The sequence below is a fragment of the Pimephales promelas genome, chromosome 2, assembly GCF_988280905.1.
Source record: "Pimephales promelas chromosome 2, fPimPro1.hap1.1, whole genome shotgun sequence".
Taxonomy (NCBI): Eukaryota; Metazoa; Chordata; class Actinopteri; order Cypriniformes; family Leuciscidae; genus Pimephales; species Pimephales promelas.
In genome coordinates this window covers 43714584-43730630 of record NC_142770.1, presented here as the reverse complement: position 1 = coordinate 43730630, position 16047 = coordinate 43714584, and the positions used below count along the sequence as shown (strand labels likewise).

Below are 16047 nucleotides of genomic sequence, written 5' to 3'. Positions count from 1 at the left end.
TAAAAACGTTTGCTGATAATTTACTCGCCCCCATGTCATCCAAGATGTCCACGTCTTTCTTTCTTCAGTCGAAAAGAAATTAAGGTTTTTGATGAAAACATTCCAGGATTTTCTCCCTATAATGGACTTCAATGGGGTCCAAACGGTTCAAGGTCCAAATGAGAGTTTCAGTGCAGCTTCAAAGGGATTTAAACGACTCCAGACGATGAATAAGGGTCTTATCAAGCGAAACGATCGCTCATTTAATAAATAAATAAATAACAAAGTTTAAGTTTTTTAAGCTCAAATGCTCGCCTTGCTCTGTTCGTGACTCTCCTGTTCGAACTCGTTCATCAAAATGATCAAATCTTTTTTCGAGTCATTTGGTTCATTCAACGAACGAAATGAACGAATTGACTCGATAAAAGGTTTGTTCATTTTAATGAACGAGTTCAAACAGGAGAGTAAACATCCAACAAACAATTGGTAGTTGATTAAAGAAAGGGTGTTAAAAGGCACAACTTAAATGTCAAAACTAATGTCCAAGTAGGGTTCAATTGATTCAATAGCGTTTCGATAGCAAAAGTAAAGAACTGTATGCTTGTACGTTCCAAAAGCTTCCTTGTTCTTTTCTTGTGTTTTAAAAAGTGAGAGGCGGCCATCTTTTTATTCAAACTTTCTCAACAACTGTCAAAATAAAAGACCCTACAAAATAAAGGATCCTAAATCTAACAAAACATTCCAGTGCTCCAATAGCACAACAATTTAGATTAAACTAAACTCAAAATAGCTCCTACACACACAGAACAGAGCAAGGCAAGCATTCATGCTTATAAAACTTAAACTTTGTTATTTATTTATTTATTAAATGAGTGATCGTTTCGTTTGATAAGACCCTTATTCATCGTCTGGAGTCGTTTAAATCCCTTTGAAGCTGCACTGAAACTCTCTTTTGGACCTTGAACCGTTTGGACCCCATTGAAGTCCATTATATGGAGAAAATCCTGGAATGTTTTCATCAAAAACCTTAATTTCTTTTCGACTGAGGAAAGAAAGACATGGACATCTTGGATGAAATGGGGGCGAGTAAATTATCAGCAAACGTTTTTTCAAAAGTGAACTACTCCTTTAATGATGTGTGGAAAAGTGGTAAAATTATATTAGGGAAATTATGCACATCTTTCTGTTTTTAAAGCCGTTTTTGGCCAGACTTTCTCTTTTTAGTGACCAAACCATCTCACATTCCTCTAAAGCTCATCGAGGTCATGAACATGTGGAACTTTTCTCTTTATATTATGGGCGCTTGTTTCCGCCACAGAATAAAAAATAAAAAAAGGTATTTGCGACTTTTTATCCCAGTTATGCCTTTTTTTTAAATATCTTACAATTCTGACTTTATAACACGCATTTGAGAGTTCATATCTCACAATTCTGACCTTATAAGATGAAATTGCGACTCTATATCATGCAATTCTGACTTCATATCTCCCAATTGCATGTTATAAAGTCAGAATTGCGAGATGTAAACTCGCTATTGTGAGAAAATAGTCCGAATCGTGAGATAAAGAAGCTTGTCTCTGCCACAGAATAAAACATTTTAAGATAATTGCAACTTTTTATCTCACAAGTTTATCTCTCACAATTCTGACTTTATTTATAGGAATTATGAGATATGAAGTCAGAATTGTGAGATATAAAGTCAGAATTGTGTTTTATAAAATCAGAATTGCGAGATATAAAAACAATTCTGATTTTTTTTTAAGTTTATTACTTGCCATTCTGACTATAACACACAATTGTATACGTATATCTCGCAATTCTGAAATTTTTTCTCTAAATTGTGAGATATAAACTCGCATCTGCAAGTTTAAGTCCAATTCTGAGCGGAAAAAAGACTAACTTAATCAAATTTTTCATCCATGTTAAAATATTTTATAATGTCACATGATCTGTTCATTATGGAAGCTTGTTTCCACCACAGAATAAAAAATAAAAAAGGTAATTGCCACTTTTTATCTCTGCCCTTTTTTAAAATATCTCCCAATTCTGACCTTATAACATGAAATTGTGACTCTATATCATACAATTCTGACTTCATATTCACATTCATCTCCCATTTGCGTGTTATAAAGTCAGAATTGCGAGATGTGAACTCGCAATTGTGAGAAAATAGAATCGTTTTTTTTTTTTTATTCTGTCGCGGAAACAAGCTTCCATAATGATCATGTGACCTAATAAAATGTTTTATCATGGATGGAAAGTTTGATTAAGTTAGTCAAAAGAATTACTCATCCATATATATTAGGCTCTTTACACTTTCAGAAACACACACACACACACACACGCGCTCACATACGCTCCATACACTGTAAAAACGAATACGCTTTTTCTAATCAAAAAAATTGTGGCAACAGATTACAAGCAATATTACTAATTAAATTTAACAAATTATAATTGAGTAATAATTAATCAAATTAGTTAACCATTTAAAATGACTAAAACATACAACAACAACAACAAACAAACAAAAAAGTACATTTAAGTCACCATTATGTTGATCAGTGTTTGTTTTAAAATGACGGTTTTCTCCTTCAGTAATTCTGCTCGTTAACATCAGGTGTCTTCAATGTTGGCAATATTAAATAAAGAGTTCTTAATTAATCTTTGACGTCAGATATTTTTGTTAAATTTTTGGGTGTAAACTTTACTCATTTTAAATGGTTAACTTTTAAGGAATTAATTTGTTTAATTATTACTCAATTCTAATTTTTTTAATTTAATTAATAATATTGCTTGTAATCTGTTGCCACAATTTTATTGATTAGAAAGCGTATTCATTTTTACAGTGTAATCATATTCTCGGTTGCACTTTATTTTACAGTCCTGTTGTGCATACTTATTACAGTAATTACAATAACTGGGTAATAACTACTAACCTTGAACCTATAACCTAAACACCTGTAGTTTACGTGTACTTACAGTGAACTTATTACCCAGTTAATATAATTACTGTTATAATGCACATTGCACAACTGGTCTGTAAAATAAAGTACAACCATATTCAGTGTTGTATAAAGTAGAAGTAGAAGTAGAAAAAAAGTAGAAGTCCTGCCATGTGTTTATTCCAGCCATGAACTGATTGACAGTTGATTAGGGCTGATTTCTGTCTCCTGGCTGAAAAACTGCTAATAAGCAAATCCAGGTGATTGGAACAAAATACTGAGGCGGACTTTTACTTTCTGAACCTGGACTTTACTCTTCTGAAGAGAACAGTCTTAAATGAAATCACCTGAAGATCTCAGCAGAGGAGGATTAAACAACTCCACAAACAGCATTACCAGCTTCACTTATTACTAACCAGACTGACTTTATTTCTGTCAGACTTCTACAGAAGATTTCATTGAGAATTAACAGAGGTTTACTCTGTGTTTCATTTGAAGTCACCATACCATCAGAATCTCTGAAGGAGAAAATCGTAATTGGTTACCATTATAGAGATCAGTGTAGAGATCAGAGATCAGTCTTTAGTTGGGCTCTTGAGCCTTACATTAACTTTAGGTTTTGTTTGACTGTTGTATCTGAGTTAAAACAGTCAGATGAACAAAGAAAAAAACATACAAACTAATAGTTTTGGTTATATTGTGACAATCGTCATTTGAATTTATTATTTGTGATTTATTTTGTTGGTTACAGCATAACTGAGATTCTGCATAAATATCCAGAATTTATAATGTAAAGGATTTCTTAAAAGTTGTAAAAAAAAATAAAAAAAAAAATATTTAGTAAAGGCACGCACAGACCTCAAGATTCAGTCAATGCTTCTCAACAACGGTAACGAGCAGAATATTCAAGTAGGAAAAGTAATTTACATAGACAATTCAGATAATAATTTATTCATACCGCAATGCATGATGGGAGCCATTAATGAGTTGTGATTGGTGGCAGCAAGGATTATGTGGTCACCACGGTTGAGATTCACAGGCTGATTATTGATGTCTGTGTTTCTAAATAATTGCATTTGAAAGTGATTTGATCAGAATAATTTATATTAAATATTTTGGAATATTAGAAAAATATTGACAATCATATGCTTTATAACCACTACAATGTTGCTATCAAGTTAAACCAAATTATATGAAAAGTTTCATTTTACAGATCACAGCATGATAATGCCAAAACAACCTACACTATCATATCACAGCTGTCTTAGTTCATTTGACTGTTATAAATCAATGACAGCAATCAAACAAAGTTTAAAGTGAAAGCAAAAGTGTCAAGAGCCCAACTAAAGCAAACACTGATCTCCATAACGGTGACTTACAATTTGTGATTTTCTCCTTCAGTGATTCTGCTCGTGATCATCAGGTGTCTTCAATAATGCTCAATCATCACTAAATTAATCACTTAACTATCTCATTAACTTTAATAGTTTTTAGTGTTAATTAACACGCGTATCGTCCATTTGAAAGCAGGTGAAGGTGATTTACTACTAATCAAGGAACCGGCTTCACTGATTAGACGCGCATAACAATATTGTGCTATACATCGCCCAGCCCTACTCACAGGTTTTGTTTTTTGAAAATAATTTGTCAAAATAATTATTATATTCAAATACCACAGTGAATCAGGCTTTTCCATGATGATTATAAAACCATCACCAGGTAATCTTCGTCACCTGATTTCGTTGAACTTTTGTTACTGTAAATGTGTTTGACAAACACACTGTCACAGCATACAGAAGAGATTAAATATATTATAAGAGTAAAGAGCCTGGCTAATGGAAACACTAATCACTGTTATGGTGACTTCAAATGAAACTGAGTTAAACCTCTGTTAATTCTCAATAAGAACTTCTGTAGACGTCTGAAAGAAATAAAGTCAGTCTGGTTAGTAATAAGTGAAGCTGGTAATGCTGTTTGTGGAGTTGTTTAATCCTCCTCTGCTGAGATCTTCAGGTGATTTCATCTGTGTCGTCTCTTTTTTTATTCTCTTCAGAAGAGTAAAGTCCAGGTTCAGAAAGTAAAAGTCCGCCTCAGTATTTTGTTCCAATCACCTGGATTTGCTTATTAGCAGTTTTTCAGTCAGGAGACAGAAATCAGCCCTAATCAACTGTCAATCCGTTCATGGCTGAAAGTAAGACATGGCAGAATTTCTACTTTCTACTTCTAGTTTATACAACACTGACCATATTCGCTCGTCATTTTTATTTGTCAATGTCCGTTCATAAAATATAAACTAATGGGAAAAATGAATGTATGTAATGTACATATGAAAAATATCATATGGCGCTTAGTTTGCATAATACAGTACATGATTGATGTTTTGTTGAATGCCTTACATTTTTGTCCTGTTGGCTAAATATATAAGCTTTAACTAGAAATTAGTTGCTTTCAGTGATGTTCAGGATGTGCCAGAATTTAACGATTTGATGTTAGCGTACTGTAGATCGTTTACTACTGTATATCGTGCTGTAGAAATATTTTCATGTGAAGAGTTTTGACCTGGAGATTACTATGCCTTTTGCACTTTTGTTCTCGTTGTTTTTATGTTGTTGTTCTTATTTTTTATATCATATCTGGAACTAATGGAAGAGCAGTATTTAACCTTAAAGGCTAAACTCAGTTTATTTCCCCCTATGATGGAATTACATGATATCACAGAAATGACAAGCAATGATATACAGAACTTTTTTCTATTGACCTCCACGTTGTTGTTGTTTTTTTGAAGGTTTTTATGTAAAGTGTATTGTATTCCCTACAATCAAGTTGAATTCTGCATTGAAGTTTCATTAATATGATCTAACAGCGACACCTCGTGGACACAATATCATATTGCGTTACCAAATTAACATGGAAACCGAAGTTCCATTATTCCTTGTTTCTAAATTAAGCTTTTACTGTTTACAGATTTTACAGAGAGAGAGAGAGAGAGAGAGAGAGAGAGATATTAATTATACATTAATTAATTAATCCAAAGCCAATTACAAAGAAGAGAACAATACAATCAGAAGTAATTATTCCAAGCAATTGGACTACTCTTATTTATTGAAATGCCATAATCACTTTCAGCAGGTTGAATATGATAAACAAGCAGATGACGCTATATTGAACAGCATTTGAACAAGTCATTTACAAAACGTACGAAATTTGGCTAGCAAACAGCACATTTCTTTTTATGTAGGCTATTTATAATGGTAAGTAGTCTATAGTAGCCTAAACTATAAAGTTTTCTATTCAAAACTAACAAAATGTATTAATTATTCAAATGCATTATCGATGCTTCTCATCTTTACATAATACTGCGCCACTTGCGTCATTAAACCAGAGGGTGGCGACAAGACTGTCTTTTTGAGTGAGCCATTACTTAAATTACCAAACATAGATTAATTTAGGAAAGAAAAGTAGCTGAAACTGAAACTGATTCTCATGTTTGAGAATCTGATCAAATAGGCTACTTCATGCTTTTAAAGCTACTGTTGTCAATTTTTTTTGACCATCAAAACACCTTAAAATGCTCATTTCGAGATCAGGAAAATCTAAATTTTCTCGAGGGGGGCATTTCCCTGAACCCCCCTAACAATATCATTTATGGGACCTGGGTATTCTGCCCTACAAAGCAAAAAGGCAGTAACTGCAGTTTTGGTAAAGCATTAATTATTACAATTTTCATGACATTCAAGCCAACCTTTGTTATATGACAAAACATCTTATCTTAAATGCATGTCGTTTTAGTGAAAAATGGTAGTCGTTTGTACAGTAACTGCAAAAAGCCCTAGCAAAAGTCATTTTTCTCAGCTCTGCACTCTGCGTAGTTACTGCCTTTTTGCTTTGTAGGGCAGTATTGTGCGGCCCTGATATGCAATAATACTGATTTTATGTGTTCTATTGTATTTATTATACTCTATTCTGTAGTCTTGCATATTGTACTAATGCTAGACTAGTAGTCTTTCATGTCACTGTTTATAACACAGAGCGTTCATCCTTTGCTGTGACGCTTAAAAAAATATTTAGGGCATAAATTAAGAGTATGCCCACTTCTCCAGGCACCACTACATCACTGGTTATGCCCTCAAATATTTTGAAAACTCAAAAAAAAAAAAGGAAAAAAGTTAGGGAGGTCACGTGTGACAGTTATTCATATGAGGTTAACTGCAAGACAGAAATTAAAAATAAATTAAAAAAAAAAACCCAAAAAACTGCAAGACAGATATCAAACTTCACTTTAAATAAGATTATTTTCATTCAAACGATGTGCGTGGGCGTTGGCCGTCTGCCAAGGCGTCCTCTCGCTGCCCTGCCCTGTGACATCATAGTAGCCTCCGCTGCACTTCACTGTCTCTCCGCTTGGTTTCGAACGTCTTTGGAAGAACATTGAATTTGTGAAACTTGCACGGTATTATACTTTTATACCTCCAAACATCAAGGAAAGAAGAAGCAGATGACCGACCGTTCTGTGAAACTTGCCGTGAACTGTGTTAATCAGAATAGCTGGACCCTGTCCGACGACGACAAGGTAACTTAAGGGGTTATAATTGCTTTTTTTAGTAACGTTGTTTGATATAGCGTGAAATTTAACTAAGTTAGTGAAAAGTGCCCGAACAAAATCAGTTTTTGTGTGTTTTAGTAATTGTTGGTTTTTATGTGTTTATGTCAGAAGGATTATTTTTGAACCACAACCTTCTAAGTGCTTCTTATATAGATATTTACTGATATACACAACCGGTCAAAAGTTTTATATCGGTAAGATTTTTTAATGTTTTTAAAAGAAGTATCTTCTGCTCACCAAGGCAGCAATTATTTGATAAAAAATACCCAAAAAACAGTAATATTGTGAAATATTATAACAGCGGTCTATGTGAATGTATAGTGAAGTGTAATTTATTCCTGTGATCAAATCTGAATTTACAGCATCATTACTCCAGTCTTTAGTGTGACATGATCCTACAGAAATGATTATAATATGATGCTCAAGAAACATTTATGATTATTATCCATGTTGAAAACAGTTTTTTTTACATTTTTATTTCAGGATTCTTTGATGAATAGAAAGTTCAAAATAACAGAATTGATCTGAAATGGAAAGCTTTTGTAACATTAATCACTACTATTCAAAAGTTTGGGGTTAGTTAGAATTTATTTTTTATTTTTGGGGGGGAAAATGGTACACGACTGTTTTCAACATTGAAAATAATAATTTAGGTTTTTTGAGCATAAAATCAGCATATTAGAATGATTTCTGAAGGATCATGTGACACTGAAAACTGATGCGTAATCAGCAACAGTAATGATGTTGAAAATTCAGCTTTCAAATGACATTTTAAAATATATTAAAATAGAAAACAGTCATTTTAAATTGTCATAGTATTTCACAATATTACTGTTTTGTCATTTTTTCATCAAATAAAGCAGCCTTGTGAGCAGAAGAGACTTCATTTAAAAACATAAAAAATCTTACTGATCTAAGACTTTTGACCGGTAGTGTATTTTGCGTTTATAGCTAATCCAAACAACGTAAAACTCGTCACTGCACCTGTAGCAAGACACCAGTCAAATCTGAAATCCATCACACACACACAAACACACACACACACACACACACAGACATTCATGTAATTTTTAAATAGATTTGGGCCGCTCAGTTTGAGTTATATTAGTTATATGTTTATTGATGTTGTTCTGTCTCTGTTTCAGTTGAGAATGGCCATCAAACTTCCTGCGATCACTAAAGGTCTGGTGGACAACAGGAACCATCGCCCACAGCTCAGGTGTGTGTGTGTGCTCAGACGTCAGTGTGTGTTAAGATAGTACCTCAGCGAGGTGTTTATTTAAACTGCGTCTCGTGTATATATAAAACATCTAAACAAGATGTAGAAATTATTTTGAAATAAAATAAAACATTAAAAAAATATTCTATTTAATTTGACAAGTAATAAAAATGTTATTTATTTTATGTTATGATAATGTTATATATCTGGTTTTACAGTGTAAACACACAGAGAAAAAAGGAGGAGCTCCTACAGCTGACTCATGGAAAGCAGTGGATCAACCAGCCAATCATGACGCAGGAGTCAGATCCCAGGAGGGACCGTAAAATGGTAAGTACTTGACCGAGCTTTATTTTTAAAGAAACAACAAAAAAAGCATTTAAGGCTTAAGTTATCGAGATAAAAATCAACCCGATTTCAAAGGGGGACCAGATTTGTCAACACAACAGCTTCTCGAACAAGAAAAAATGTAGAATGGCGGTGTAAACACAAACCTGCCAGACATTAAGGGGTTTTATGCAACACTTATCGCGTATTAAGGGATTACTTAAATAAAAAAACAGCATTTATGGGAAATTCTAAGTGTTTATGACGTTACACTTGATTGACATAGTACTCCATTTTAAAGGGATAGTTGATTAGCAGTTGTAAATCATTTATTTATTAAACAGGTACCATATATCTATTTATCTGTTTATTTCTTCATTTTTAATTTCTGCAGGATTTGTCTTCCACGAAGCTGAAGCCGTCAGCTCTCATACCGATGAAGGATTGGGAAGAGCGGCAGCAAAAAAATATGCATCGACAAATGGTATGAGGGAAAACATTTTGAAAAACAGTTTGTGAATAGGCTACTATGAATGATGGCCGTGAATAAAATATAATATTCAAAAGTAAACATGTTAGAAATGTTAGTAACCATAGCTGATATAAATAAGTTTGTTTAATTTGATTTCAGCTGATGCTTATTGTTCTGTCTCTCTCTCTCTTTCTCAGCTGATGAAGGCCAAACCTGCAGTCGATAGCAAGGGCCCCGAAACACTGCCGCTTATTAGAGGCATTCGGACGAAAGTCCAGGTATCTGATTAATTAATATAGTTATATTAGCTATATATATATATATATATATATATAGCTCTATAACAGTACAATTGAATATCTATTTATCTGTTTATTTCTTCATTTTTCATTTCTGCAGGATTCGACCTCCACGAAGCTGAAGCCGTCAGCTCTCTTACCGATGAAGGATTGGGAAGAGCGGCAACAAAAAAATATGCATCGACAAATGGTATGAGGGAAAACATTTTGAAAAACAGTTTGTTCATAGTAGGCCGTGAATAAAATATAATATTCAAAAGTAAACATGTTAGAAATGTTAGTAACCATAGCTGATATAAATAAGTTTGTTTAATTTGATTTCAGCTGATGAAGGCCAAAGCTGCCGTCGATACCAAAGGCCCCGAAACACTGCCGCATATTACAGGCAATCGGAAAAAAGTCCAGGTATTTGATTAATTCATATAGTTATATTAGCTGTATAATTATATATATATATATATATATATATATATATAGCTCTGTAACAGTACTGTTGCCGATTACAGTGATGTGTTTGAAGTAACGTGGAGTAGATGAAATGCATGATAATAACAGTGTTTGTCTTCAGTTGCAGAAAGAAAGGAAGATCTCTCTCGAAAACCAGCAGAACGACCAGCGAATCCTGATGCTGGAATCCGATTTCAGGAGGGAACGCTGGGAAGCTGAGTGGGAACAGGTCCAGCAATGGAGAGACCACTGCAGACGGTTTCCCCGAGGAGAGACCAACAAACAGGTATGATCGTAATTCACACTTTATAAAGCGGAGCTAATTTCTTCTTCATTTTCTCACCTTCATCATGTTTCCAACCCTTCTGTGAAACACAATAGCACACATTTTGGATGCTCACGCTGCTCTTGTTAATGCCTGTGAAAAACAGCATGTCAAGTGGGTTCGAAATTGTTATTTCAAAGCCCTAAATGGTTTAGCTCCTCAGGACTTGAGCGAGATTTATTTTTAAAGAGGCGTTTACAACACAAAAAAACATTGAATATCTATTTATCTGTTTATTTCTTCATGTTTAATTTCTGCAGGTTCTGAAGCCGTCTGCTCTCTTACCGATGAGGGAATGGGAAGAGCGGCAACAAAAAAATATGCATCGACAAATGGTATGAGGGAAAACATTTTGAAAAACAGTTTGTGAATAGGCTACTACGAATGATGGCCGTGAATAAAATATAATATTCAAAAGTAAACATGTTAGAAATGTTAGTAACCATAGCTGATATAAATAAGTTTGTTTAATTTGATTTCAGCTGATGCTTATTGTTCTGTCTCTCTCTCTCTTTCTCAGCTGATGAAGGCCAAACCTGCGGTGGACACCAAGGGCCCCGAAACACTGCCGCTTATTAGAGGCATTCGGACGAAAGTCCAGGTATTTGATTAATTAATATAGTTATATTAGCTATATTATATATATATAGCTCTATAACAGTACTATATTACTAGTAATAATTGGCAATAATTGGTAGGTGCCAATTATTTAAACAGATGCCAATTATTTGCAAAGAGCAGTTTCTGTTCATTTTTTTTGTCAAACAGTATTTGTATTTAACGTTACTGTCTTTCTGACATTATTATTACCTGTTCAGTAGGAAGGAAGCGCCGGACATCGAACAGGCACAGAAAAACTCTGAAGATGTCAAGTCACATTTATTGGCAAAACCCAGGATCTAAATAGTCTACTGAACACACTATGCAGTTTTCCATTTTTTTGTCAAACAGTATTTGTATTTAATGTTACTGTCTGTCTGACATTATTATTACCTGTTCAGTAGGAAGGAAGCGCCGGACATCGAACAGGCACAGAAAAACTCTGAAGATGTCAAGTCACATTCATTGGGAAAACCCAGGATCTGTCGGGGGCCACTTCTCCTCAGGCCATTGAATACCTACCTACCCACCCACCTACCTACCCACCTACCCACCCACTCACCCACCCACCCACCCACCTACCTACCTACCTACCTACCTACCCACCTACCCACCCACCTAGTGGTTGGGTGGTTAGGTAGGTGGGTAGGTAGGTAGGTAGGTGGGTAGGTAGGTGGGTAAGTAGGTAGGTAGGTAGGTAGGTAGGTAGGTGGGTGGGTAGGTGGGTGGGTTGGTGGGTAGGTAGGTGGGTAGGTGGGTGGTTAGGTAGGTGGGTAGGTAGGTGGGTAGGTAGGTAGGTAGGTAGGTAGGTGGGTGGGTAGGTGGGTGGGTAGGTGGGTGGGTTGGTGGGTGGGTGGGTAGGCAGGTGGGTGGCTAGGTAGGTGGGTAGGTAGGTAGGTGGGTGGGTGGGTGGTTAGGTAGGTGGGTGGGTGGTTAGGTGGGTAGGTAGGTAAGTAGGTAGGTAGGTGGGTGGGTGGGTTCGGGTAGGTAGGTAGGTAGGTGGGTGGTTAGGTAGGTGGGTGGGTGGTTAGGTAGGTGGGTGGGTGGTTAGGTAGGTGGGTAGTTAGGTGGGTGGGTAGGTAGGTAGGTGGGTGGGTAGGTAGGTGGGTGGATGGGTGGGTGGGTAGGTGGGTAGGTGGGTGGGTTGGTGGGTAGGTGGGTAGGTATTCAATGGCGAGACCCAGGCTGTACCGCGCAGATGGACTCCACCCCAGCAGATTCGGAGCGGCTGTGCTGTCGGACAACATCTTTCCAACATCTGTATTGTGAAAAGCTATATATAAATAAATGTGTTTTGACTTGACTTGAAATTGTCTCAACACTACTGTGTATTAAAAGCTATCCTAAATAGGTGGGTTTGAAGTTTAGTTTCATCAGCAATTGTGCGAATATCAGGGGGTAGCTTGTTCCAGAGTCTCGGAGCAGCAACTGCAAATGCCTGATCACCCTGTAACAAAGTTCAGGGAAGAAGGAGGCAGGGACCGGATAATATTAAAAAATAAAACTTTACTTAAACAAAATAAACAAACAAATTACCTGCCAGCAGCCCCTCGCGGACGACTCCTGGCTACCGAAAATAAAACATAAATACCGGCCAGCAGCCCGGACGACTGCTAGCTTATCAAATAAAATATAAAATACAAACAAAAGCGAGATATATCCAGCTGCAGACCCGCAGCACCACCAGTTTCAGAACCCCAGCGCCAGAACCGGAAGTGAGGGAGGGGCGGAATTATTATTATTATTGCATTATAGTTATTTTAGCAAGAATGTAAGGACAAAATGGGCCTGAGAGTGAGTTCATCATTAGATTGTAAGTTATATACAAGATTGTTGTGATAAAACACACTCTAAAAAATGATTCGTTGGCCGAACAACCATTACTTACAAAAGTAATTGGATCAAACATAAAAAATTAAGTAGGCCTATTCATAACTTTTCAACGTTTACTTAACATATATAGTTATATGTTACAAACGTATATAGTTATATGTTATAAGTAACAAAAAAATAAGTTACTAGGTGCACTTTTTTTAAATAAAGTGAAAAAAAACATAAGGCATGTCAACTACTACAGTAATTGCGAAAAAATTACATCTAGCATATCATTTTAAGTAGGCTACCATGAGCCACGTGATATGCCATTTCCCGTGATGCCTATCCAGACAAAAATTCTAAGCCATTTTATGAAACACATGTGAAGACGTTGAGAAGAGGTAAGCTTATTTTTTGTACTTAGGCCTACACATGATCATTTATTGCATTTTTGGTAAAGAAATTTACTTTTAACTGAATTTCAGAATTGCTACAAATTTTGCATCAACAAGTAGAAACGTGTAACTTACGAATGTAAACGTTTGTAGTCTACATGTTAATGAATGAAATAAGTGTTTTGCACGCGAGCATTTGAAGAGTAGGCTATATTGTGTTTTTTCAAAATAAATGACCATGTTGGCTTATGCATTGTTGTGGCGTTTAATGGCGGAAGATTATGGAAAGCCAAATGGTTCACATTTCGCCACTTTCCAAACGCGTTTCATTCTCAAAACGCCGGTGTTTACGGCGTTTAAGACGAAAAGACGCTGCAAATTACGGCGTATTGTGGTACAAACGGCGTAAATTACGGCGTTTACAAAGCAAATTCGCCGTCATTTTCGGCGTTTTTTAATCCAGCCTATGACGCCGTTTCTGACACCGCAGGCCATCCACATTGCGCCGTCAATTGCGGCGCTTCTGTCTGACAAAGACTAGTGATGGCCGGTTCGAGAACGAATCGTTCTTTTGAACCGGTTCTTTTTAGTGAACCGGTCGAACCAGTACACTAAATCGGACTGAATCGTTCGAAACAGTTCGCGTCTTGCGTCAGCGCTAAACCACAAGTTACTAAAGTTACTCACTTTCAGACATGCCTGACAGTCCCTCCGAATCGAAATAAACCAATATCCATTAGTACATTTTATTCAGTAACTCAAAAACTTCACTGAACGGAGACATGTTGGTGCTGAGAGAAGTGACGAGCACGAGCAGCTGATACTGCGCATGCGTGTACTACCGAACATACAGGTACAGCGGTCGGATAACCAGTACAGAACCGAGAACTGTTTCTTTCGGACACGTTCGACATACTGAGAACTGATGAGTTGATGAGCTGAGCATGCGTGCATTTTTTTCTGAGGGACGAAATGTACGTTTCCATGTCTTTAGTTGAACATCAGTAAGTGTAACAAAATAAAACATTTTGGAAACATGTTTATCACATTACTGTTGTAACGGTCACCAGGTGGAGTGCCCTTGAGAGTCACCAGAGGGCACTCCACACCAGATGTTCATGTTTCCCTCACAACTACATTTCCCAGAACTCACTGCCCGGACTCATCACTGATCACATTCACCTGTACCTCATTCACTGATTGCTTTCACCTGTGTCTCATCCTGTTAGTGTGTCTATATATACCTTGTGTTCACGTTCAGTGTTGGCGAAGTCTTGTTGTACTGTTTGTCTGCATTTCTGAGCATTTTCTGTGTTTGTTTTCTGTTTTTTTGTGACCATTTCTGTTCTAGTGTCTGTTCCTGAGCCGGTGTCTGTTCCTGAGCTGGTGTCTGGTCCCGAGCCGGTGTCTGGTCCTGGGAGGGCATCATCGCCCAGGCCGCCCAAGGGGTCTTCACCGCCGTGGCCGCCCGAGGGGTCTTCACCGCCGTGGCCACCTGAGGGGTCTTCACCGCCGTGGCCGCCCGAGGAGCCTGCTCCGCCCTGGCCGCCTGCACGGCCTGCTCCGCCCTGGCCGCCTGCACAGCCTGCTCCGCCCTGGCCGCCTGCACGGCCTGCTCCGCCCTGGCCGCCTGCACAGCCTGCTCCGCCCTGGTCTTCCGTCCTAGTCTCCAGGCCCTATTCTGCTCCACAGGCCTGGAGACTAGGACGGAAGACCAGGGTGGAGCAGGCTGTGCAGGCGGCCAGGGCGGAGCAGGCCGTGCAGGCGGCCAGGGCGGAGCAGGCTCCTCGGGCGGCCACGGCGGTGAAGACCCCTCGGGCGGCCACGGCGGTGAAGACCCCTCAGGTGGCCACGGCGGTGAAGACCCCTCGGGCGGCCACGGCGGTGAAGACCCCTTGGGCGGCCTGGGCGATGATGCCCTCCCAGGACCAGACACCGGCTCGGGACCAGACACCGGCTCAGGAACAGACACTAGAACAGAAATGGTCACAAAAAACCAGAAAACAAACACAGAAAATGCTCAGAAATGCAGACAAACAGTACAACAAGACTTCGCCAACACTGAACGTGAACACAAGGTATATATAGACACACTAACAGGATGAGACACAGGTGAAAGCAATCAGTGAATGAGGTACAGGTGAATGTGATCAGTGATGAGTCCGGGCAGTGAGTTCTGGGAAATGTAGTTGTGAGGGAAACATGAACATCTGGTGTGGAGTGCCCTCTGGTGACTCTCAAGGGCACTCCACCTGGTGACCGTTACAACTGTAGGCTATCACTGTATTATTTTAACGATTGGAAATAATGATTGGATTCTAAAACTGTCAAACTACTAAACATTTATTATTAAATAATATTTTCAGGAACAGCTAGCTCATTTAATTTCTAAGTAACAATATAATCATTGATGTAAACTCTTGCCAAGATTTGGTGCACTGCTTACTGCTTAGTAAATGTTTATAATGTGTTAACATAACGAATTAATTCGTTATGTTTAACACATTATAAACAATATATATACACTGTATAGGCTACAGAAGGCTATTGGAGACAGACATGCATCGATTTTTTAGTTTTGTCGACTGTATATTCAGGTTTCAGCTCAGCACACAGCTATGCTA

The 16047-nt window shown here is 37.5% G+C and overlaps 1 protein-coding gene across 2 annotated transcripts; it reads left to right on the top strand.

Annotated features, from left to right (window-relative positions):
* The first annotated feature begins 7093 nt into the window (after positions 1–7093).
* On the top strand, positions 7094–11734 carry LOC120470503 (uncharacterized). Of its 2 annotated transcripts, none has more exons than XM_089122635.1 (11): positions 7094–7491; positions 8670–8743; positions 8962–9073; positions 9465–9554; positions 9740–9820; positions 9942–10031; positions 10166–10246; positions 10410–10574; positions 10874–10948; positions 11134–11214; positions 11435–11734. In XM_089122635.1, the coding sequence occupies exons 1-11, from the start codon at positions 7417–7419 to the stop codon at positions 11474–11476; spliced, it is 966 nt and encodes a 321-aa protein (XP_088978761.1). In that variant the 5' UTR covers positions 7094–7416; the 3' UTR covers positions 11477–11734. The 2 variants fall into 2 exon arrangements, with proteins under 2 accessions (XP_088978761.1, XP_088978765.1); XM_089122639.1 differs by having other exon boundaries at positions 7107–7491; positions 11432–11734.
* Positions 11735–16047: the final 4313 nt, after the last annotated feature.

Excerpts from the sequence above, each read along its gene's own strand:
- LOC120470503 (XM_089122635.1), top strand. The coding sequence starts at position 7,417 with ATGACCGACCGTTCTGTGAAACTTGCCGTGAACTGTGTTAATCAGAAT. Across the intron at positions 10,032-10,165 it reads AAAATATGCATCGACAAATG|CTGATGAAGGCCAAAGCTGC; the intron begins GTATGAGGGAAA and ends ATTTGATTTCAG. Across the intron at positions 10,247-10,409 it reads GCAATCGGAAAAAAGTCCAG|TTGCAGAAAGAAAGGAAGAT; the intron begins GTATTTGATTAA and ends GTTTGTCTTCAG.